Genomic DNA, 22,266 nt, shown 5'->3' with positions numbered 1-22,266 from the left:
TCGGGCAGCACTTTTGTAAATGTATGGAAACACTGACTTCACCATATGAAGGAATCACATGACAGAGAAATAAATAAATGAACACGTCGGAAAAGTGGGAGAGGAAGCTGCCCCTGCTGCTACTCTCCTCACTCATTTCCATATCAAACACAGCTTATCAAAAGCAGCCATCCAACGGGGGCCGTGATTCGATGTGGCAAATTTATATAAGTCTGCAATCAATATTTAATTAAGTGTTAACGCAGCGGCTGTGAATCACGTTGGCTCCGTGATCCCTTTTACTGTGGAAACCCAAGATTAATGGAGCTGTAACGGTGTTGAGGAAACAATCTGACTTAGTGATGAAGGTGGAATCACAGAGCACCATCATCATCATCATCTCTCTTTCTTTCTATCTCTCACTGTTTCTCTTAATCTGACTCCCCCTCTTCCTCTCCGTGCTCTGACCGACACTCAAATCCAGAAAGATCCCATTGGGAATGATGCGGTTTGGTTCACGGCAGCGTAGCCAGGAATGCTTTACACTTGCTTTTCATCATATCCTCCTGTGTCCTACATTACCATCACTGACATGTCTGTGTGCAGGGGGGGGGGCTGCCCCCCCCCTTTAACACATGATTCAAGAGCAAACAGGGGAAGTGACATCATGAACCACATCGTAGCACGTAGTAATAATACAGTAGGAGGCGTGAAGCAGCGACCGAAACAAAACCAGGAAGTTGGTACACTCTCTAAAAATAAAAATTTGTACTTTGGTAATAAAGTTAAATATTAATCCATCAGTAAAAAGTTGACACACATTTGTTCCCATCATGTAAACACACTTTCCCAAGAACCACGTGGCCTGTGGCTTTGTAAACATCAGGTCTGTGTGTTCACCTGTCCGGCCTGCAGTCCAGGTTCCTCTGCTACTGAAAGGTTCGAGTGCATTATGAAGAGGGGGAATCAAACTAGAGTCTTCTGTTATTTGATCACGTGGTAGTCTACAGTTCCCATATTATATATCCCATATAAGTATTAAAGAAGGGGTTTGACCTCTGGGTCTGTCACAGCTTTTCAGTGTGTTGCAGGTCATTTCCAAATTAATTTTCTGTTTAAAGGCCTTTTTTTTTTACCAAAGGAGAAATGTTTAGATCTATAACAAAGATACATTTCTTTAGCAAGTGTACCAACTTAACATGTTTACATATATAAGACCAGAAAAACAAAACAAAGTGGCTGTGTGTTCCTATATTTTCTTCCTCTTATATTAAAGTGCATCTTAATAATAATTATTAGTTCAAGTAAAAGCAACACGATCTGACTAGCTAACAGTATATACAAAGCAGGAAATGAAAGGCATTATGGTATGGCACATTTTGGTGTTTTTGACTTTCTGTAACTTTAGAAAAACACAGTGAGGCTGAGTTCGAATGAAAAATATCAACTAACCAACTACAAGATGAAACGCTGACGTACAGTACAATAAGTGCTGTAAAATGACCATGGTTCTGTAGAAAAGTCTCTGTTTGAAATGTTTCAGGCCAAGTCCTCGGAGAGCATCAGTCCAGCAGTGACACAAATGAACACATTCAGGTAGAGAAACTTCAAGTTTAGGTTTGTAAAAGAGGTTGGAGAAAAAAATCCACAGTTTGGAAAAGGAGCCACTGTCGCAGCAGCAGCAGACTCACATTCAGAAAATGGATCTGGATGAAACAGGAGGAACTCTACGAATCCAAAGAGGAGAACGGACTCGTGTGACGACCCCACCCCACACCTCCACAAATGTCAGAGAGCGGACCAATGAGATCGTCGACCAAGTCTTATGTACACGCCTAGACATTCCTACTTCAGGTCAACTCTGCAGCACAAACGGGGGTGTGTGTGTGTGTGTGTGTGTGTGTGTAGACGATAGTGCATCACTAACATATCAGGTATGGCTCAGTCTCATCCTCCTGTGTCTGCAGGAAATATTTTATTCACATTCTGTGCTTTTCCTTCTCTACGGGGAACTGAGTTTCCTCACCTTCAGGTTTCCTGGATCTACAAGGGGAAAAAAACATTTAAAAAATAATGTAGCTCGTTAGTTTAGGAGTTTGTTCGTGTTGAGTTTATTTTTTTTTACCCCCCAGTCTGGAGAAGTGTCTTCGGCTACTGTGACCAACAATCAGCCGCAGGCTGGCAGCTGCGACGAAGCCCTCCTGTCGTCGACTCAGGTTTTTCACAAGCCTTGAAAAAATGGGAGTTAGAAAGAGATTTAGACTAGCAGAGAAAAATGAGACAAATGTTTCCTTACATTAAATGAAAGCAGAATAGAAAAACAAATCTGCATTTGTATTAGAGGACTCCATATATATATATGCTTTATATATATATAAATATTTTTTATTTTTTATTTTTTTAAACCTCACCAGCGTCCCTTCTCTTCATACTGCAGCTGAATGTTGTCTCCACATTTGATTGTGATGCTGTCTGGTCCGTTTTGAAGACTGTCAGCCAAAGCCCTGTATCTGCCTGGAGACTAGGGGAGAGGCCAACACTTTTATTTATCCCTGATCTAAGGATGATAAAGAATGGAACAATAGAAACAGATAAAGTAGACGCCAACATTTGAGATCATCTATTTTTCAGTCTCACCATTGCCAGTAAAACGCCATCATCTGTGTCAGAAGGGTTAAAAACATCTGGACCTCCAGACCACTCCTCCAGACCCTCACAGTTTCCTCTTGATTGATTGGCTCCAGGCCAACCTGCAACAGTGACATCACTTTTCACAATTGAAGGGTTTTTTCATCATCACAGTTTTTAATCACGTTGTACTCACTCCTGCGGTTGTGCTGGTGTTTAGGGGAGTGAGGCTGGGGGTCTGGACTGCTCCTCCCTGACTCTGTCTCTTCTGAGCTCACTGACGCCCTTTGCTGTTTGCTGGGTGAACAGCACCATACAACAGATGAGTACAAATATTGTAGCAGAAGACATTCAGGATAGATGGTTATCCTTAGGCAAGCAATCCAGGGACAGCTAACACTTCCTAAATCTGATACATATCAATAAGCAAACACACAGTGTAGCTGACTCCAGATCAGTGCCAAGGACCAACTCTGTCCTGTTGTCTCCCACACAGTCATGACCACTCAGGCATCAGCAGACAGCAGAGAGAACACAGAGCAGCCATGTGCAAGCTCCTCTGTAAAGAGTGGGAATCATGGAGTGACAAAGCACTCACTGGAAAAGGGAGTCAGCATGTATCAACACAACAGAAGATCTGGCCTCCATTTATCAAGATCCATAGTTTTGAGGGATTGTTTTTTTTTTTCAAACAATCAAATACTGCAAACGGTTGACGACTAGATCTCAAGAAATGAGCCCCATCTTAAAAAGCATCTGTCATGAAGAAATAAATTAAAATTGAATGAAATGAAGCCCAAACTTCTCTTTTTGTTTGCCCTTTGCATTGACATGCAAAATAGCAAATATCTCAGAAGCAGAACTCAGGGTGTTGGTTTTTACTATGTCAGAGACAACATGGGAAAAAGCCACTGAGAAACAGGCCTGTCAGCATGTCAAAGGGAGTCAGTAATGAACCAGAATGCATGTTGCATGTCAGGATCAGTATGCAGACACAGGCCCTGGAGTTTGTTTTTTTTTTGTTTTTTTTTTGGACCCCAAGGCAGGGCAGGTGGGTCATGCCAGGGCGAAGTGAGCCAGGCAAAGATTACCACTGCGTGTTAGGGCAGGTTATTGAGTGTGAGGATCAGTGTGCAGGCACAGGCCCTGGAGTTTGTTTTTTTTTTTTTGTTTTTTTTTTTGGACCCCAAGGCAGGGCAGGTGGGTCATGCCAGGGCGAAGTGAGCCAGGCAAAGATTACCACTGCGTGTTAGGGCAGGTCAGTGGCGCTGGGGGCGATGACGGGGACGCGGCCGGGGCCGTTGCCGGGGACTTCTGGGGCGAGGGCTCCGGGAGCGAAGGCACAGAAACACATCAGCCGACAGAGAGACAAAGTCCAACCCCGGCAGACAGCCCCTGAGGACCCCTCTGGACGGCCGCATGCCCCTGCAGTTGGGGTGGATGGCAGGAGTGGGGATATGCAACCAGACCTCACAGACCACCACACCCACACAGAGCTTCTACCAACCATACAACGTCTTTACCACAGCAATGGCAAATCATTTATTAGTGTCACCGAAGCTGTGACCAAACAGATAAACTCAGCAAAGTTTAGCAGTGCTTTAAAACCACAGATATGTTCTGCACACGTCCGTCCCTGTCAGACTAAAGTCTAAGTCATGTTCCATACTTCACAGACACTGACCTCTCAGGGATCGGTGGGGAAAGCTGCATATGTTCAACCATTTGACCATGTTGATACGCTTCATCTACAGGAAGAGAACAAAGGTTTACAGTGGTTAGAGTATAAATAAGATTCTCCTAATGACAATATTTCAAATGTTACAACATCCAGAAATGTATTTTTTAGAATCATAAAAATAATCCAATTAGCATTGACCATTGTTCTTTCTTTCATTTTTCCTTTTCTTATGTTAGTGTTAAGGAAGCCTGAAATAGTTACTAGAAAAATAGAGCCACTAGGTGGCAGTGAGGCAGCCAGAGACAAAGAAATTGAGAAAGGGGGCTGAAGAACAGCATTAGCTTAGCTGAGCCGCAGACGTTTGTAAATAATAATAATTAAAAAAATGCCACATGTGTCACGCAAGCCACTATTTGAATAGATCAGGTCAAGGTCTTTAACGCTGCATTTTTAGAAGGAGAAAGACTTTTCTATCAGTCATGTGACTTTATTTTTTTATCCTATTAAAAGCAACATGTCATGACACACAGGATTCAGAGCTAATGTCCTGAGGAGTTTCCGGTTCAAACGTCAGCTTCACAGATCCTGCTTCTTTTACGAACCTCTGAGCAGCTTCTGTTGGTTAGTCAGGATTCTGCGCAGCTCATTGAGCCAGGCCATCTTCACTTCCACGGTGGGAGCCTGGGAGACAGCAGGAGATGTTGCAACAGTCCGCACAAGACTTTCACATCATTACAACATCCTGTAGGTAGAACTTTGTAGCCACAGCATTAACACAGCTGTAGTTCGATGCCGTACTTACTGATACGGAGGACGAATCAGGAGGTGGCGCTCAGAGCCGTCTCTACTAAAGGCAATCGTATGAAAGTTTTTCTGGATTTTTTTTTTTACCTTACCTGAACTATATACACCTCCTCTCTGCCACTGTACCAGATCTCAAACTTCTTCACATCTCCTTTGACATTCTCTGTGATTCCCACAGCAGTCATCTGTCAGGAGACACACACACACACCGTTAACACCGACACACGGAGACAGTGAGAAGAGCAGGTTATACATCAGACTTACATCATGTCTCACATCTGTCCTGTCAGAACACTTACATTCAGACAAATCTCTGATGTACAACTGCTTCCTCACCACATCCTCAATAATGAATCAAAAACAGAAGCCGCTGCTGCTGATACCAGTGGTGTTCCACTGCTCACATCAGCTCACATCAACTAGGTGGTGTTTTAACACCACACAAACTACGCAGTAGCAGAAACTCAGGGAGTACAAAGAAGTACGTGTGTGGAATTCTAACACGTACTTGGAAACAAATACAAGCAGAGAGACAGGACTGTTAGAGACGGTTGTTGTTAAACCTGATACTGTCAGACAAGACAGAGAGAGACAAAAATATTCAAATTATCATTTGGGATTAGTACTATTCATTTTTCTTTAATTCAGTAACATGTTCTGATCTGAGAACTAGTGTTTGTAGGAGACAATAAAATATAATATTATATATAATAAAATATAAATAACTATTTTATAGTTATTAATTATATCATTTAATCAATAATTTAATAATTTATATAGAACATATTTCCATAAAGATCATGGGTAAACATGAGTAGTGGACAAAGTATGATGTTGATTCCAGACCCAGCAATAAAATATAGTGAACAATATTATACTGTATCCAAAAAAACAAAGATTTTACCAATGACACCTCGAATGACTGTGTTCTTCATCATCATCACTACATGGTGTGTCATGTATGTGTGGTTCACACCTCTGAGACACACAGGTTAAACACAGGGACCGACCTTCAGACAGTGCTTGAAGCTGTAGGATGGGGTTTTGTCACAGCCGTCTCCGTGCTCCTCCCTCCGTTTGCAGAACAGAAGAGCTCGCTCATAAAGGAAGAGGTGTCTCTGCATGGGTTTGAATCGAGCCAGCTCCTTCATACGTGTGGGGCCTTTCTTATGGCTGATCCACACACTGAAGGAGCCCTGCATCAGCACATGGCCCAGCTCACAGAGGTCTCCCTGCAGAGAATCACACATTCTGTTAAAGTGCATTTATTTACTACGCTGCAGACACACGCCGCTAATTCACCTCATATCCTGTGATGGAGATCTGATGCATGGAATCATTGACAGATTTGAGCAGGTCCAGCATGGCTGTTAGCGCCTCCTGCAGTTCAGAGGTTCCCTCGGAGTCGGTACTGTATTTGAGCAGCTCCTGAGTGCAGACACAAAACAACAGCAAAGATAGTAAATACGTCTACTTGAATATCTATAGTCAGTAAAACAGCACACTCTTGTGGCAGGAAGTTGTAGTGTATATTAACGGTAAAATATCTTGAGTGCAGAGATTTACAGACCAGAATCCTTTGCTCTTCAGCACATCGAGTAACTGCATTAACACGTCTTTATTAATGTGATAGTTTTTACATTGTTGAGGAAAGGCTAATAGAAATAAAGGAAAATTCAAATTTTAATCAGAAGTTGTAAACACCTGTTTAAAAAAGCACCAAAAAAAATCCAATAAAAAAAAAAACCTAAAACTTAGACCAAGATTATCATGAATTACCTTTAACAGCAGCTGGTATTTCGTGAGGCGTTGGACTGGTTTCAGCAGGTATGAATCCAGACCCAGTTTGTGCTCCAGCTTTTTTTGACATTCCTTCAGAAGAAAGACAAGAAAGCTTAAAAAAACCAGTGACAGAGGTGAATAAACAAAAAGGTTTTGTTTGTTGACTGTGATTTATTTTTGGGTTTGAGTCAGTTTTGGACATGACATGTTAAAAATAGAACATAACAAATTAAAAATATATAAATGGTGGTGAAATGGAGGCAGGGCTGACCTGAAAGAAGGCACAGTCAGAGAACTGTCTCCACAGAGCATCAGAGCGTGGTTTATTCTGACAGTAGCATTCGTACATTTGAAAACTCTCTTTCTGGGGGAGATATAAAAAGAGACACACGTTCAGAGAGAGACATTCACTTAACATACTGTATATTTAATGTTAGCTCCCAGTGTACACAGTCTGCAGTATATGTTTCTTCTCACCCGCTTTAGGAAATAAGCTCCCACACCTTCAGGGGCCTCCAGGCATCCTTCCAGGTCCTGGAGGAAGATCCTGGATTTCAGGAAAAAACATGACTTGAATATGACATCAACTTCAGTGCTGACAGCTGTTCAACACAAGAGTCATTTTTCCACTAGAAGCTGATCAACATCTTATTAACTTTGACTCTGTGTCCATTTTTTATAAATAATCTATGGTTCGAACACATCAACGATAAATTCAATGTCTTCCATGAATCACTTGCCTACTGTGAAAATTGTAAATCTCGGGCAAGTTTCCAAAGAGAACGTCTCGCTTGCTGTGCAGGATTGGGGTCAGAAGCCCTGAAAGTTCTGGATTGTCCATCTCTGCCCGGTAACCCTGGAGCAGAAATAATTGAACAAAGGGAATCGTGCTCTGAGTCTCAACACACGGCAAAGATTACAGACTTTATTTGATGTTTTGGGGTTTTCTTTACCAGTAGCACTGACAGCAGCTCTTCAACGTAGATTCTCTCAGTCTCTATGAGTTCCCTCATCACATGACTGTGACACACACACACACACACACACACACACACACAGGAGCCAGAGGGTATCATTAGCTCAAACAAACAAAGAGAATCCCAGAGTAAACAACATCAAGAGGAGCTCCGAGCACCAACTCAAACCTCCTCTTGTCTTCCTCACCGCTTCAGAAGATCTGGACTGTCGTCTCCCTCCAGACTGTAGGAGACGCAGCCGGGACTCTCCTGGTAGTCATGGATCACCTCTATCTGAATACATTTTTACATTGCATTAACATTATAGTTTAAAAAATACTGTGAACGTTAAATGAATGCATATCTTTGACTATTTTTCTTACTTTTCTTGTGTGGGGGGTCTTACGTGATGATCTCTTCCCAGGTAACGAGAGGTCAAAGGTGAACTTCAAACCATCAGCTGTGACAAACAAGGCAGCAGTTTATTAAGGAGCTTATTATAATTATATTCTTCGGAGTTGCTGCTCAAATATTTCTCTATGCATATAAACCAGGACAACTATGGGGCAATGGGGGACAAGTAAGACACTCACCCTGAAAAAGGTTTTACAACCTCTGCTTTTAGATCAATTGAAATGATTAAGTCTTAAAAAACACTATGAAACAGATCTAACGCAGCGTTTGGCACCACATATTTCCTTCTTTTTTTCTCCAGTTCTTCTGATTCCTTCTGATACCTTAGATGGCGAGCAGTATTTGGGCCCCCCCCCCCCCCCCCGTACCATGTTAAACATGCACATATATGTGTGTATGCCTGTGTAAAATTAATCAAAGCTCAGCCCAGTTTCCTTCATCTCCTGTGCTCAGAAGCTGCTGTTCCCAGTACAAAGAACCCTCACAGGGCATCAGCATCACACTCACGCTGATTGTGAGGCTCTCATTAATAAGAACAAAGCCTTAAAGACATGAATGGACATCCAAGACACGCCTGTTAATTTTGTTTTCACTTTCATACACTCACTGGACACAGACGTGTGCACTCGCAGCACAAACAATCAAACAGAAATCGTCAAATTAAACATACAGTATTAATAGGGTTCTGCTGTGTTCTGCTGCTTTTGTGTGAAACCCCACGAGACGCGAAGAAGATGAAACATTCTTTAATGTGATATGAAACACATATAACACGGCATCTACTGTATGTGGACTGTTAGAACAGCGCTGTCGTTCCCAGTGGACTGATTATATGTATGACTACCTTGTTTGTAGCCCAGTGGCCTGCTGACCAGCCCGGCCCAGCCCAGTCAGCATCACCTTAGGCCCATTCACTGGGAACCTGTGATGTGCTAATTTTAGCATGGAAAGATGCAAGGAGTGCAGGCACTGCTGCTGGGCCCTGCAATAGCATGGAAAGATGCAAGGAGTGCAGGGACTGCTGCTGGGCCCGGGACCCCATACAGGGTATGGATGAGAGGAAGGGTGACTCCAGCCTAGGTTCATTTGTTACAAGTCAACTGTGTGTTGTTTAGGCTAAATAAAAAGCCTGGAGGAGAATGATGCTGGTGCAAAACCAACATTTATGACGCATTAATGATCTGACGAGTCACTACGATTGAGGTTCACTCTACTGTACTGTACTGTTTTGTACTGCACTGTACTGTATTGTACATTACAAAAATATAGTGATTGAGATAATTTGATGAACTGAAACAATTCAGAATCTGCTTAATAGCATCTGTGGTTTAATACTCGGGATGCGGATTGTAAATGGTTTGACACTAATCTGTTCTGGTCAGAGTGAGGCCATGTTAAACATGTGTGAGGGCTGTACAGAGAAGGAAGAGTCAGTGAGTCTTGTATTTGTATTAGCTACAATGATACAGTTACTGAGGACCTACAGCAGGGCATGAGTTGTGTGTGTCAGGAAACAGTGTGCAGGTGTACTGTACCATGTTTGGGGGAGAAGAGAGGGGACTTGGAGTGTGGTGGGTTTTCTGGTCTGGGGGTCACCAGCTGGATGGGTCTCACATGTTTATCAGCCAGTTTCCTCAGGGAAGTCTGTCGGTTCTCAATCATCTGATGCACCGCTGCATATTTCTCAAAGGTTTTACCAATCTGAGCCTAACACAGAGAGAACACAGAGAAAAGAGCTGAGTTTGAACACAGAGACAGGTGAGTTACTGCTGATTTCTGGGTAAGAGTTCGACAACCTCAGACCTCACCTGCAGATTAGGTGTGACCACAGCCTCATATTCAATCTTCAAGATGTCAGCCCCTGTGCTCAGGATGGATGGCGCCCCCCCCAGGAACTGTTCAATGTCTTTTAATGCAGCCTGGGCCCCCAGCCTAGACTGACAGTTTTCTACCAGCTGATTGGCCAGCAGGTAGGCTGCATCATCACACCACGTTTGAGCCTAAAGAGAAGATGTAGAGAGAACATCTGAGTGTACGCATCAAATGTTTTAGAGTCTTGATGTGTGAGTGTGTGTGGAGGAACTAACCTGACCAAGGGAGATGAGCAGCTGGTGTGTGTGCTTAAGATGAGTGTGTTTGGACCTCAGAGCAGCATTGAGTGTATCACAGTGATGGCGAAGCTCGTTGCAGCGCTGCATGATGAGAGCCACGGCAAAGTGGTGATTGGCCGACAGCTGGTGTCCATGGAGGATGATGATTTGAGCCCGGGACACCACCTCCTGATGAAGAAGACGGATGGTTTCAGCACAGGTATATAATATACAATATAATAGAATAGAATAGAATAGAATACAATAGAATAGAATAGAATAGAAATAGAAATAATGTTCAGTAAAATGCTAGAGTTTTATAAATATTAAATTACAAGTTCAGTCAAATAATGTTTGATATTTTGGCAGCTCAAACTAAACAAAAAAAATAAAACAGTTCCATTGAATAAAATACCTATTACTTAATTAGTTACAACTGAAATAAAGACAACGACTGAGACTAAGAATCAAAGCAAACACTGGTGTAAACTGACCTGTGCGTTAGACTCGAGCGTGTTCAGCTTTTTAAGAGCCTGTTCAGTCTGAGCCAGAGTTTCTACAGCCACAGAGAACTCTCTCTCCTGAGCTGTCAGATGTCCCAGACACAACTCCATCTGAACAAGAAACAACCAAAAACAAATGAGTTTGTAATTGCACATGCAGTACATCCTACTGTGACATCGTTCCACCGTGTGTCAGGGTTTTTACAGCTGGTTTGAACACAGGTTTTCACACATGTAAAATATGTCTTGTCTTTTCTTCAGTCCACATTCTTTGTAGTCCAGACAATAAGGACGTTCTATACGTGCTGCTGCCTCCTCCACATTCTTCTGCCTCGTCTCGGTTCTTTACAGCTCGTTGCTTGCATAACCAGCTTTCTTCTCACACTGTCTTTACTGTGTGAACTGTTCTATCTGTGTCACAGCATTCAGTACGCTACAGGATACTGCAGTATTGGTACGCTTTAATCTAGAAGGGCATGCCAGGAAAACTCAAGTTATATTTCTCTCTTTTAACAAGCTCAATAGCTGTTCCATTATGTATGCATTATAAAAACACTCTTACAGCGCCCCCTGTTTTTGACATAACTTATAAATACCGTGCACCTAACCAACCGTTTTGTTTTTTCTAAGAATGTAGTACACCAGTTGTCGATGACCAAACTTATCGTAAATAAAATAAAATAAAAAATTACATGAATGTCAGGAATTTACCTCCTGAAAACTTTGCTCGTATTTCAGTAGCTGCAGGTACTGGTGAAGCTTCAGATGATGCTTCTCAAAGAAACCATCAAATGCTGACTCCATGTCTCTGAGCTGAGCGAGAAGTCTACAAAGAAGCATTACAGGTTCAGACTTTTTCATTTAGCTATAAATAAACAAACCTGTTGTGGTTTAAATCCAAGAGAATTTTTTATCAAAGTCTGCCTGGAGATGCCTGACCTCTGCACTGTCTCCCAGTCCAGCTTCACGTCCCAGTGGCAGTCGTCCTCTTTCTCTGAAGTCTCCAGGCTGGAGAGAAGACGATGACCTTCTTTTGAAACTGACCTGATTGCTTCCTGTCAAGAACGATACATTTTCTAAACTGATGGTTTTTGTCTTCTAACCCTGACAGGAAGTAAATATGTGAATTAGTGAAACCTTACTTTGAGTTTCCTGTACTTTGCAGTTTGGTTTTCCAGAAGATACTCTATGGCTTTCCCTTTGTCAGGCACCTCTGTCTCTGCCAGCTCCGTGCCAAAACCCTGAAGCATCTGTGCAATGTCTTTGACTGTGACAGCAAAACTTTCGATAGCCTGGAGGAAGCAGAAACCACGGTGTGAATCTGTTCATTTATTACAGATGTCAAAGCCTGAAATAATTTGTGAAATTAGTGAGATTAAAATTGTTAACCCCTGTAACCCATATGCAGAATGGTACACACTGTACTGTACATCCAATAATTCCACCGCCCATCCATTAGTTTTGCTCTGACACACAGTTGATATACAACTTATTTATACACACTGTAGAAAAAAGTTCTTGTTTCATTTAAGTATCTCAGACTTAAAATACCTATAATATCCTCATGTGGCTTAGTCGTTAAGTAGACACCAAGATTAATGATCAATCATGATTGATCCACAGCTGCCCTTTGATTTGACAGACCTGGAAATCATACTATAAAGTAATATCAGCTCAGGTTCATGAATGTGAAAATATTGTGAGCTGTCATTTTACTGTATGGTATCAGGTGGAGTCATTTTGATCCAGAGATCATTCTGTGACCAATCTGTTTCAGAACTGATGATGTTCCAGTACCGTTCTCAGAACTATCCAGTCACTGTGACAATAGTCCAAAGTTCCTCCAAACTCTGACGTCAGCTGGTTCTCACTGATGTAGTGCAGCAGGTCTGTGACTGAGCTCAGCATCACCACCTTCAGACAAACAGGAGATGCAATATTTATCTAGATATTTTTATTTGTTGTTTGTCTTGATTTGAGCACCTATTTTAAAAAGATCAAGAATATGTTGAAATAAAAACACACAAGAAACATATTTTATATTCCATATTTGGTAACACAGGGAACTTACTGGCATTTTTAGCATGAAGTCATCCTGGCTGAAGCGAAAGCCGATGTCAGTGACCGTTCGATGAAAGAAGCTGGTCGGACGCAGCACCAGGACCAGGTGTAAGTTCCCAGGAAAGGAAGCCTGAAGGAGGAAGGACACGATTCTCACATTAGGAGACACTAGAGCGATGACATTCATGGACAGTGTGATGTGCACCGTGTCCATTCATGTACACTTTTAAACATGAGCCTCAGAAGAAGCATCAACCAGATTGAAGTCCTCTACATCAGCCAGAATGTTACAGTGTACATTAGTGTCAGACTAATGGATCCAAGGTCTGGTCTCTACAACATTTATGTACATCATAAACTGCAGGTCAGGGAAGGACATGACTGTAAAGTTAGTCGTGTCCTCATCAGTACATTACAGCAGCATACTGAGGTGTGAGTACATTATATTTGGAAATATAGGGATGAACATCCACCACAGAAAATGCTGAAATAGATAAAAAGAAAAACTGTATTAAAAATTTCCATTTCTAACGCAGTCCTAATGCAGATACAACGTCTCCTCCTGATACCAACTCCCCTTTAACACGTGGAGAATCCTTTGACATTCATTTGCCCTGACTTCACTGCAGTGGCAGACTCACGCCACAGGGTCTTGTTTTGAAATAAACATGCCCTAACTCCTCCCGCCTCCCATGCACAGAGACATGATCTGGTTTCATTCATCTTTTTATGCACAGACATTGTCATGACTAAGCAGCAGACGAGCGCCGTGCACCGCAGTGCTACACTGGGCTCAGCAGCAGACACTGCCGCATTAACCCTGCCCACCGGTCGAAGAAACTTCAGCCAAACTCCTCACACGCTTCATTTAAACCATCATGAACTAAGTTACCGGGTTCCGCCGGATCTTTGGGATTTCCGGCCGGTAAAAGCAGTCAGCCATGGTGCTGGAGGTCATCGCGAGTAAATGCTAGGTTCACGGCTGTCCGGAAAAAAAGAAAAAAGAAAAAAAGATGCAGAATCCCTCAGGTACGCAGCTCCCTCCTGCGGCTGCCTGAGCTCTGACGCTGCTACTCCGACAGAGGGTGGCAGGAGTTGACTGCAATGTTTCTGTCTACACCACCTTTTTCTTCTCCCTCTCCTCCTCCTCCTCCTCCCCCAACTCTCTCACCAATCCCACGCGTCATCGCACAGTTTTTGCTTACTCATTCACCTAAAGCAATGAGTAGTTCAGCACTGAACCACCCAACCCTCGGGAGTATAGTCTGTAAATACACAATAACAACAACAACAATAATAATAATAATAATAATAATTTCTGTAAAACCGATCGAGCTGACGCTGTGATTCAGTACCTTGGACAGCAACTAAACTTAATCAGCATCTCCGTCACAGCGGATGGCGATGGATTAAGATGGTTAAAATGGAGGCGGGAACTCACTGCTATTCTGGCGAGTGCTGTTTTGATTGATGCCCATGTGTCCAGTCGTCGGTCTAAGATGATGATAAACTTGACTCCAGGTTGCCTTGCACTGCACGGGAAATTACAAACATTGAGGTTATGCTGGTTTTTAGTCATTATTGGTACATGACAATTGATCAGTTCGATTTAGAGTTCCTGACAATAATGTTTACCGATGATATCACTAATGTACATCGTCAGTTTAGTTCAGTAACTTATCTAAAATGATTCGTTTAGCTTACTGAACCATGTCCTTACAGGCAGAAGGGCAAGTCAAATACCCACGGCTCTTATTAAAGAATTAGAGTATAAAATAAATTTTTAAAAAAATTAATTAAATGTATACATGTAAACTCCTTAGCTAATAACATGGTGATATATTTAGAGATCACAGAAGTTTGTTGTCATTCTGAAAGAGGAATATGTCTCCAGTCTTGTTCAAAATGTTTTGAGCATCTAAAATAATTAAAAAGACTTGAGAAACAATGAATTTACTCGTGTCTTGGCAGAGTGAGGTTTAAAAAAACAGAAGAGGACATCAGAAGGACATTTGACTGAGTCCTCTCAGGTGCAGTGAAGACAGGGCTGTGATCAGAATGCTAGTTATTTTGGTGCACTGCAGAGAAAGAGGAGGGAGAGGGGGAAGGCAGCAGGACACACCGAGGGATGAGGGTGAGGTACGTGAAGACTTTGGCTAAAGCTTCCTCTGGAATGTCACTGAAGGCTGAGCACTCAGGGAGGGTGATGATAACGCTGGAGTCTTTCCCACGGCCCCCTGGGAACAAGAGGCATGGAGTGAGAATCAAAGAGGGGGACCTGAACTGACGTGGAAGAGACAGAATCAACTGGGAGGTTAAAGAGGACGGTCTCACCTGACAGATAGGCCACCTGTTTCTCAATGTAGCCTCCCACCTCCTTCAGGCTCACAGGGACAGCGACCTCTAGAGGAAGATCAACATTTTTTTAAGGCTTAGAAGCAGCACAATCATTGCAGTGCTTCTTAAATGGTGGGTCGTGACCCAGAGGTGGACCAAGCAACAGATTTACTGTTGACATAATGATTCTTAGTTCAAAACGGAAATCCCAATTTGACTGAGCACAACAGTCAAATAGGGATAAAAGGATCAAGTACATATTTTTATATATTGAAGTTTTAATATCCTTTCATTTTATTTGCATTCTCCCTTTTGTCCAGTCTCTCTGTGTGTGACAAATGTTAATGTGTTTGTTTCTTTGTCTCAGTGATATTATTTTCCACTGCGGTTTTAGTCCTTCCTACATTGACAGAGCGTTAGCACTGAGCTCCACTGACACCTGCTGAATATTTGATGTGTGTCTGTAACAGAAAGAACCTGAACCCAGTGTGGACACACAAACTGTGTGTGAGCTGGATCAGTTACTGTCACACTGCTGGGATTATGTAACCATTAAAACACAGCCCAGAGAGAATGCTGGGTCTTTATGAAGATCCATTTCCCATGGCAGTTAATTCATTGCAGGTGAATGGTCTTTGTACGTCACTATAAAAAAACAAACAGCAGGGATTTGTTCTCCGTTCTTCTGAGAACATTGGGGATAAAATGGTTAAACACGACTTCATGTGAGGGTTTATTTTTTTGGCGTTAGAGACATTAGTGACATTTACGGTGCATTTCTCTTAACCATTAACATACCAAGTTTAAAATGGCAAAAGACGCACATTTATGCAGTATACATCCCAGCATTACCAGCCTGTGTTTGAATAAGATTCTTCTGTTTTTTAAAGTATGTATTTATACAGTACAGTTCTCCTCTTTGCCTGACCTGATGTGTTGCATGCACAAAGTTACTGAAGTCCTTTTCCACACTCTTGCCGCCTCGGGTCATTTTTTTTCCTGCCTGTCAGCTGATGGAAACTCAGAGTAGTTGAGTTCAAAGCCTATAAGGCAGCTCATTGTATCATCTTTGGTGAAAAGCTTCAGTTGTTACACTCATTTTTATTGAGCCCCACCAGCCGTTAAGTCTGACCTGTCGTACTGTCACCTGTGAAGTGCATTCTTGGTTTGTATCCAGCCGTGCTTTAAGAGCTGGTGTTTTTAATAGGCCAGGTTTATTGTAAATGGCTGTTTTACTGAAGTAAATGTGACTTTTTTTATTTTTTAAACGTTGGTTGCCAGCCTTCAACACAACTCCACAAGGAACACAGAATAACAACAAACCTAAAAAAAAAAATTTAAAAAAAAGAGCAATAAAACAAGGTCATTTCAGATTCTGAACCCAGAATAGTTCAGCCTTTCTGTCTTTGACACTTGAGTAATTCTATTACACTGATGGTCGAGGAAATTCAAGGATTCTTGATTCCCACAGCATAAATGATTTCACACGATTTTGGTATGTAATCAGGTTTTAAAGTTCATGTGGGTGAAATAGACTAGAGATTGTCGGCCAGAAGAAATATAAATGACACATAAATATCTATTTATCTAGTTAATCAGGATGTTCATGCTCAGCCCCATGTTTTAATAATTCTCTGGTGTCCTCATAGACCGTGACCTTTTCCAGTCTACTGTGTGGACAGTGAGCGTATGTCCAAATCAAATAACCTGTGTTTACTCGGCCATTCTTACCCACAGAGACACCTGATGCTCTCTTACAGCCAACTCACACCAGTGGCCACGACACAGTGTTTGGGAATCACTGCATTAAGTTACGCAAATATGTAATGCTACAAAGAGTAAATATATCCAGGGTAAAATGTTTAAATATTTATATTATTTTTTCACAGAACAACAACCACCTCACACAGACACAAACTGTTTATATAACACAAAGGTTTAACCTCACACTGGTTTAACCTCATGAGGTATTATCCTAAATAAAGCCTTCGGTGCTCAGGGGATTAGACTGGAGGGCGGCTGACGAGAAAGGTTAAAATTTCAAAAAATGACTGGAAGCCAAAACTGGATGTTAAAACCATGATTAAAGCTCCTTATGGCATTGTTCTGTTTTGTGAAATCCAGTTATGCATGTTTTGGCTACAGTTACATATTTGACTGTGACTAGTGTTCATGCACAAGTTTCAGTTTGAGCAGAGGTTAAAATTATTTGAGGGTTTTTTTTTTGTCTGTCCATTGTGCATAAGAAATGGAAATCATTGTGAAAGTGAAACACAGAGGTACTGTGTACTGGAATTGTTTCAGCAACTGTTGGTTTCAGAAGCGGTTTTTGAGAAAGTGAGACAACTCGTCAAATCTGTAAAACTTCATCAATGTCTCTGGAAAAAAATGTTTGTTTTGGGGGGGTTTAAGTGCAAATGTCATGAAAAACTAAGACAATACCAGCTGCTATATATTGTATACACATATATGTAGACATATATGTATATATATATTTATATGTATTCTTATACATGTATGTATTTTCTATATATAGTTTTACCAGTTTCTGTCGTTGACGAACAATAATGGTTGAAACTTCATAAAGAGAGTCTTTAATGACAGGGACAGTGAGTTAGGCAGGAGAGATTAACTATGGTGTTGAAAAGTAAAGTACAGCAATGATCAATAAATCTCTATTTATTTCATCAGAATATCAGACCTGCTGTGGGGTTCTTTTCCTCTGTGGGCCTGAGACTGTGACTCAGTGATACAATAATCCCAGAGTAGAATCTGAGAGGCAGCGGTCCATCAATTAAACAATAACCTAACCTGCTGAGATCACATCAGCCTCAGGAGGACGCTGCTCTGTGGAGCTGTCACTCACATCAGGAGCTACTCTCACGTCTCCACTATCACACCTCCATTCTGTTATATGTAAGAGGACACCTTTGCAGCACTGTCAGGCACAGGGTTCATATTTGAGGGATGTTTTTAGAGTGGTATGTTTTCATCATTTGCAGGAACAGACACAGAGTGTATGATTCAACATACGACACAGTATTTAACACAGCAGCTTCATATTCTCCTAAAGAAAGTGTTGGACTAACCTCTATCATGACAGATAGTCAGGCTGCAAATATTACTACGACACCTGTCTGTGAATCTGTGATGGTTTGAACCAGCCATGATCCCTTTAATAACCCACAGTTGCAGGAGATGACACACACACCCCTCTGATTACCCTGTGTAACTGTTCCACAAATCTGTCCGTTCTGTAAATCGACTTCTGCAGTAACAGGTCCCAGTTTGCTGCACTGTGCTGAGCTGAGCTGAGCAGAGCAGTGGGATGCGTAATGGAAAATAGTTCCCGATCAGCTACGGTGCCGTCCCATAAAGCCTGTAAGTGACAGTATGTATATACTCACGCTGCAGTGTGTTCTCAAGCTGAGAGCTGGCCTGGAGCAGGTCATGGTAGCTCTCCATCTCCTCCTTGGTCTCTCCCTCCTGGAGTGCGGATGGGCCCATTCCCCCTGGACTCGTCCAGGTTCCGAGAACACCGTGACAGCGTCCTGAGACGTTCTGAAAGCGGCCCAGACCTCACATCCTCCTCAGAGTCCTCTAGTCCTCCATACTGTCAGCAGACAACCAAGAAAGTTAGGTCCACCTGCCTCAGCCGTCCCCGGATCCAAGCTGAATCGTCCTGCCTTGACCTTGAGCCGCATAGAGTAGGAGAAGAGAGCAGCGAGGAGAAAGCCGTGGTCTGTGGTCCTGTTGTGGCCCAGAGTTGGTGTGATGGGCTCCTCCTCACATCCACCACTGTCGACACACACACACAGCTCTCAGTCGGCTACTCCACAACAAACAGGCTCCATCTGGACACTGCTGTCTGCTTCCTCTGGCCCTCCCTCCCTCCCCTGCTGTCTCAGAGCTTTATTGCGTCAGCTCTGCACTGAGCACAGCTCAAGAGTCGACTGCTGACACACTGCCAACTCCCTCCCAACTACTGCTCTCACTAAGCACTCCCTCCCTGCTTCCTACATCTCACCACTGCTGACTGGACTACAGTGGGCTGGATTGTTGGGATATTTGGCCTCTACGCTCATGAAACCACTCTGTCCAGCTTCATCTAAACATTAATGCAAACACAGTAGAGAATTAATATCTTATGAAAATGAAAATGCATCGCGTCCCGTGCCAACAAGCTTCTCCCCTGTGGAGCACGGCAGATAATTCACATTCAGACAGAACAAATATGAATGGGTGTCATTGTGTACACATCAGCACACAGAGCCTTTCTCAGCAGCCCACTGCTCAGCCCACAGCTATTATGAATGGATCAGTGGCTGCAGACATATTACATATACATTCATGCACTCGTCCTCCATAAGGGATTTACAGAAGTTACTGGTGTTTTCTCTGAGGCCACACATGGAGCGGCAGCGTTGGTGAGTCACAGCCACTCAGCTGATGCAGCTTAGCCTCACAACCAGCTCAGTGCTGCACAGCATCTGCTTGGTGTGGTCTCCCTCTTACCCTCGCACACAAACCTAAAACAAGGAAACAAAGAGGGCAGACAGAAACACTCAGAACCAGCTGTGAAAACTGTTCTAAAAAAGACAATATTCTATCTTCAAAACAGTCGGCTTTATTTGAGAAAACTTTAAATATACTATAGTGTCAAAGAGGTACATTCAGCTTGGAGGTTTGCAGTGCTGAGGCAGCTGAGGTGCCTGAAGGTGACTGACCTCCACCCCCTCATATTCAGGGACAGGGTCCACAACCACAGAGCCTCTCGTGCTTAAGTATTTTTTGGCCATTTTGATTTTCTTACAAAAAAAGTGGCTGGAAAAAAGGTTGCATTAAAAATACGGTCCATTACTTCATCATTATAACCTGACAGGCAAAACATTGGATCTGAGGAAAATAGCGTCTCTCGTGTCACTTTAAAGGTTTTTCTTATTAAACAAAGCAGGCCAACCCCCTCTCCCGCTCCCCACAACAGCGTCCTCTGACGTTCAGTATCTTCTGGCACAGTGCAGGCAAGAGGTCAGCAGGTCAAAATCAACCTCCTTTACAAACAAAAAGATCAAACTCAATGACAGAGGGTTTAAAATGCTGTTACAGTTTTCTTTCGGTATTAGAACACAGTCGGTGGAGGTGAACCAGGTGAGACTGTGGACTATAGGTTCACTACATGTCAGATGGTTCACAGGTCAATGAGGGGCTGCCTGTGTTTGTGACAAAGATTACCAAACATCACACGCTGAAGTAACACAGGTATACTCGAACGATAATAATCATAATCATTAAATGATAAAAAGGTTAATGTCATAAAATATAGCATTTGTGAGTCAAAATACACTTAAATAAATATCCAAAAGGTACGATATAGGTTTGTCAGTCTCTGATGAACTATGGCTATGTTTAAATGGAATGTAGAAAGCACTAGAAATAAGTTAAAGGCTGAACCACCACAATCAGAAGAACAAACATGGCACAGTAAAATAAACCGTTTCTCTTTACACTTTGAATTCAACGTCGGGGGAGGGGTAACAGCGAGACTTTAAATACTTAATTTAGGCCCGAGTGTCTGAGTGCATTTAGTGCGGTGTGAATATGTGTTTGTGTGTGTTGTTCTTGGCTATCAGAAATGTACATATTTGTGTGTGGATGTGTCATTATGACAATTTGCTTGATGAGAAAACCATGGTTTCTAGTGCAGGAAATGTCGGACAGAACTACGTCACCACTGAGGTTTGAAGTAATCCTGGTTTTCATCAACACACAGGAATTTCCCGCTCTCTGATATGACAACAGGGATACACACACATACATACAAAAAACACAGAGACTGGTCACACCAGTGTGGACAAAGTCCCATCATGTTACAATCGTCTTTTTTTGGCTGTGAGCAGATTAGGTTTAAATTATACTCTCTACAGTGCAATTCACATGTATATGATTAAACGTCTCATTTTTCACTGGACTCTTTAAATTACCTCTGAGATACGACAACTTTAGTTTTGCCACAATATTGCCAGAATACATTACATAAATCTCTAATCTCTCTCAATCTTGTGCACGCACACACTCACACACACACAGACAAACACACTTTTTGGACTGAGTGATAAGTCTCCATTTTGTAAAATGAGTCCTCCAAGGATTCACACTAGTGGTCAGGAGGCAGCGGAATCACTACAGGAGACAAACTAACATCTATGAACCAGGACCCGTTTGCAGCTCTGAGCTGGATTGAAATCACATTCTGTCACTAACAACAGTTCAGGCCTGTTGGATGAGTGCAATCGCCGAAACGCATGAAATACGACAAAAGAAGAAAGGACAGTAACTGAAGAGTCTTAAGGTGTGACCGCTGAGGAAGAGAAAAAGAACACTGCAGAACACAGTGAAGAACGCCTGGGGTTTGAAACTTACTTTGGTGCCTTCTTCTTCTTTCATGCAGGTGAACATTTCTCAGAGCTAACATAACGACCGCTTGTTAAAACACAGCAGTCAAGCACAGCTGCTGACAAGGCAAATGTGTTTCCATTCCAATTGTAAGCTAGCGTTTATAAAAAAAAGTTTGATAAGGAAAACTCATGCCTGTCATCGTTTTTTTTGGAGAATAAAATACCACAGCATTGCTCAGCGGACATGCTCAATTAGGGATTTGGAAAAAAAAAAAAAAAAAAAAAGGACGGAACACAGAGACACATGTCGGAAATCTTCCATCTTTGTCAGAATGTTTCAACGGTTCCTGTTTTTTTTTTCTTCTAATTTTCTTGTTCCTCTTTTCAGATTAAAAAAAGAGGAACTCAGCTCCAGCTGACATCCTTGAAGTGAGTCACCAACGACTTCCTTCACACTCGCTCCCTCAGGTTCTTGTAGGACAGTGGTGTCACAGCTGCAATCTGCAAAAGCACAACAACAGTTTTATTAGTTTTTCCTTCTCTGGTGTCTGTGTCCAGAAACAGGGGGGATGCAACAAGACCCTGAAAGGAACCCATTACCATCAGTAAGACAATCAAAGATAGCACCTGTCGCCC

General features: G+C 42.3%; 2 protein-coding genes across 13 annotated transcripts in view; both read right to left on the bottom strand.

The window, feature by feature from the left end:
* Positions 1-1,101: 1,101 nt before the first annotated feature.
* Positions 1,102-21,792, bottom strand: mcf2a (MCF.2 cell line derived transforming sequence a). 5 transcript variants are annotated; one of them, XM_025062971.1, is made up of 33 exons: positions 21,656-21,792; positions 19,614-19,764; positions 18,928-19,033; positions 18,643-18,848; positions 15,233-15,301; positions 15,021-15,135; positions 14,340-14,430; positions 12,909-13,028; positions 12,635-12,751; positions 11,980-12,129; positions 11,777-11,892; positions 11,549-11,663; positions 10,829-10,948; positions 10,332-10,523; positions 10,053-10,244; positions 9,780-9,951; positions 8,214-8,290; positions 8,039-8,124; positions 7,828-7,894; positions 7,615-7,730; positions 7,352-7,421; positions 7,146-7,238; positions 6,872-6,964; positions 6,395-6,520; positions 6,103-6,324; positions 5,185-5,277; positions 4,891-4,969; positions 4,292-4,355; positions 2,804-2,904; positions 2,617-2,729; positions 2,391-2,500; positions 2,105-2,208; positions 1,102-2,022 (listed from the first exon to the last, which is right to left on the bottom strand). In XM_025062971.1, the coding sequence occupies exons 4-33, from the start codon at positions 18,740-18,742 to the stop codon at positions 1,982-1,984; spliced, it is 3,324 nt and encodes a 1,107-aa protein (XP_024918739.1). In that variant the 5' UTR covers positions 18,743-18,848; positions 18,928-19,033; positions 19,614-19,764; positions 21,656-21,792; the 3' UTR covers positions 1,102-1,981. The 5 variants fall into 5 exon arrangements, 2 of the variants coding, with proteins under 2 accessions (XP_024918739.1, XP_016894997.1); XM_017039508.2 differs by having other exon boundaries at positions 18,643-19,033; XR_003051895.1 differs by having other exon boundaries at positions 1,985-2,022; positions 2,617-2,746; positions 18,643-19,033.
* Positions 19,843-22,266, bottom strand: part of atp11c (ATPase phospholipid transporting 11C (ATP11C blood group)) — a 36,866-nt gene continuing 34,442 nt past the window's right edge. For all 8 annotated transcript variants that reach the window (XM_025062962.1, XM_025062964.1, XM_025062965.1 and 5 more), the window contains one exon: positions 19,843-22,131. Coding sequence is in view for 2 of the 8 variants with exons in the window: in XM_025062967.1 (XP_024918735.1) it covers positions 22,081-22,131 (51 nt within the window). In the remaining 6 variants the exon portion in view is untranslated. The remainder of the gene's footprint in view (positions 22,132-22,266) is intronic.

The sequence above is a fragment of the Cynoglossus semilaevis genome, chromosome 15 (genome assembly GCF_000523025.1).
Source record: "Cynoglossus semilaevis isolate Cse_v1.0 chromosome 15, Cse_v1.0, whole genome shotgun sequence".
Taxonomy (NCBI): Eukaryota; Metazoa; Chordata; class Actinopteri; order Pleuronectiformes; family Cynoglossidae; genus Cynoglossus; species Cynoglossus semilaevis.
This window is presented reverse-complemented; position numbering and strand designations above follow the sequence as displayed.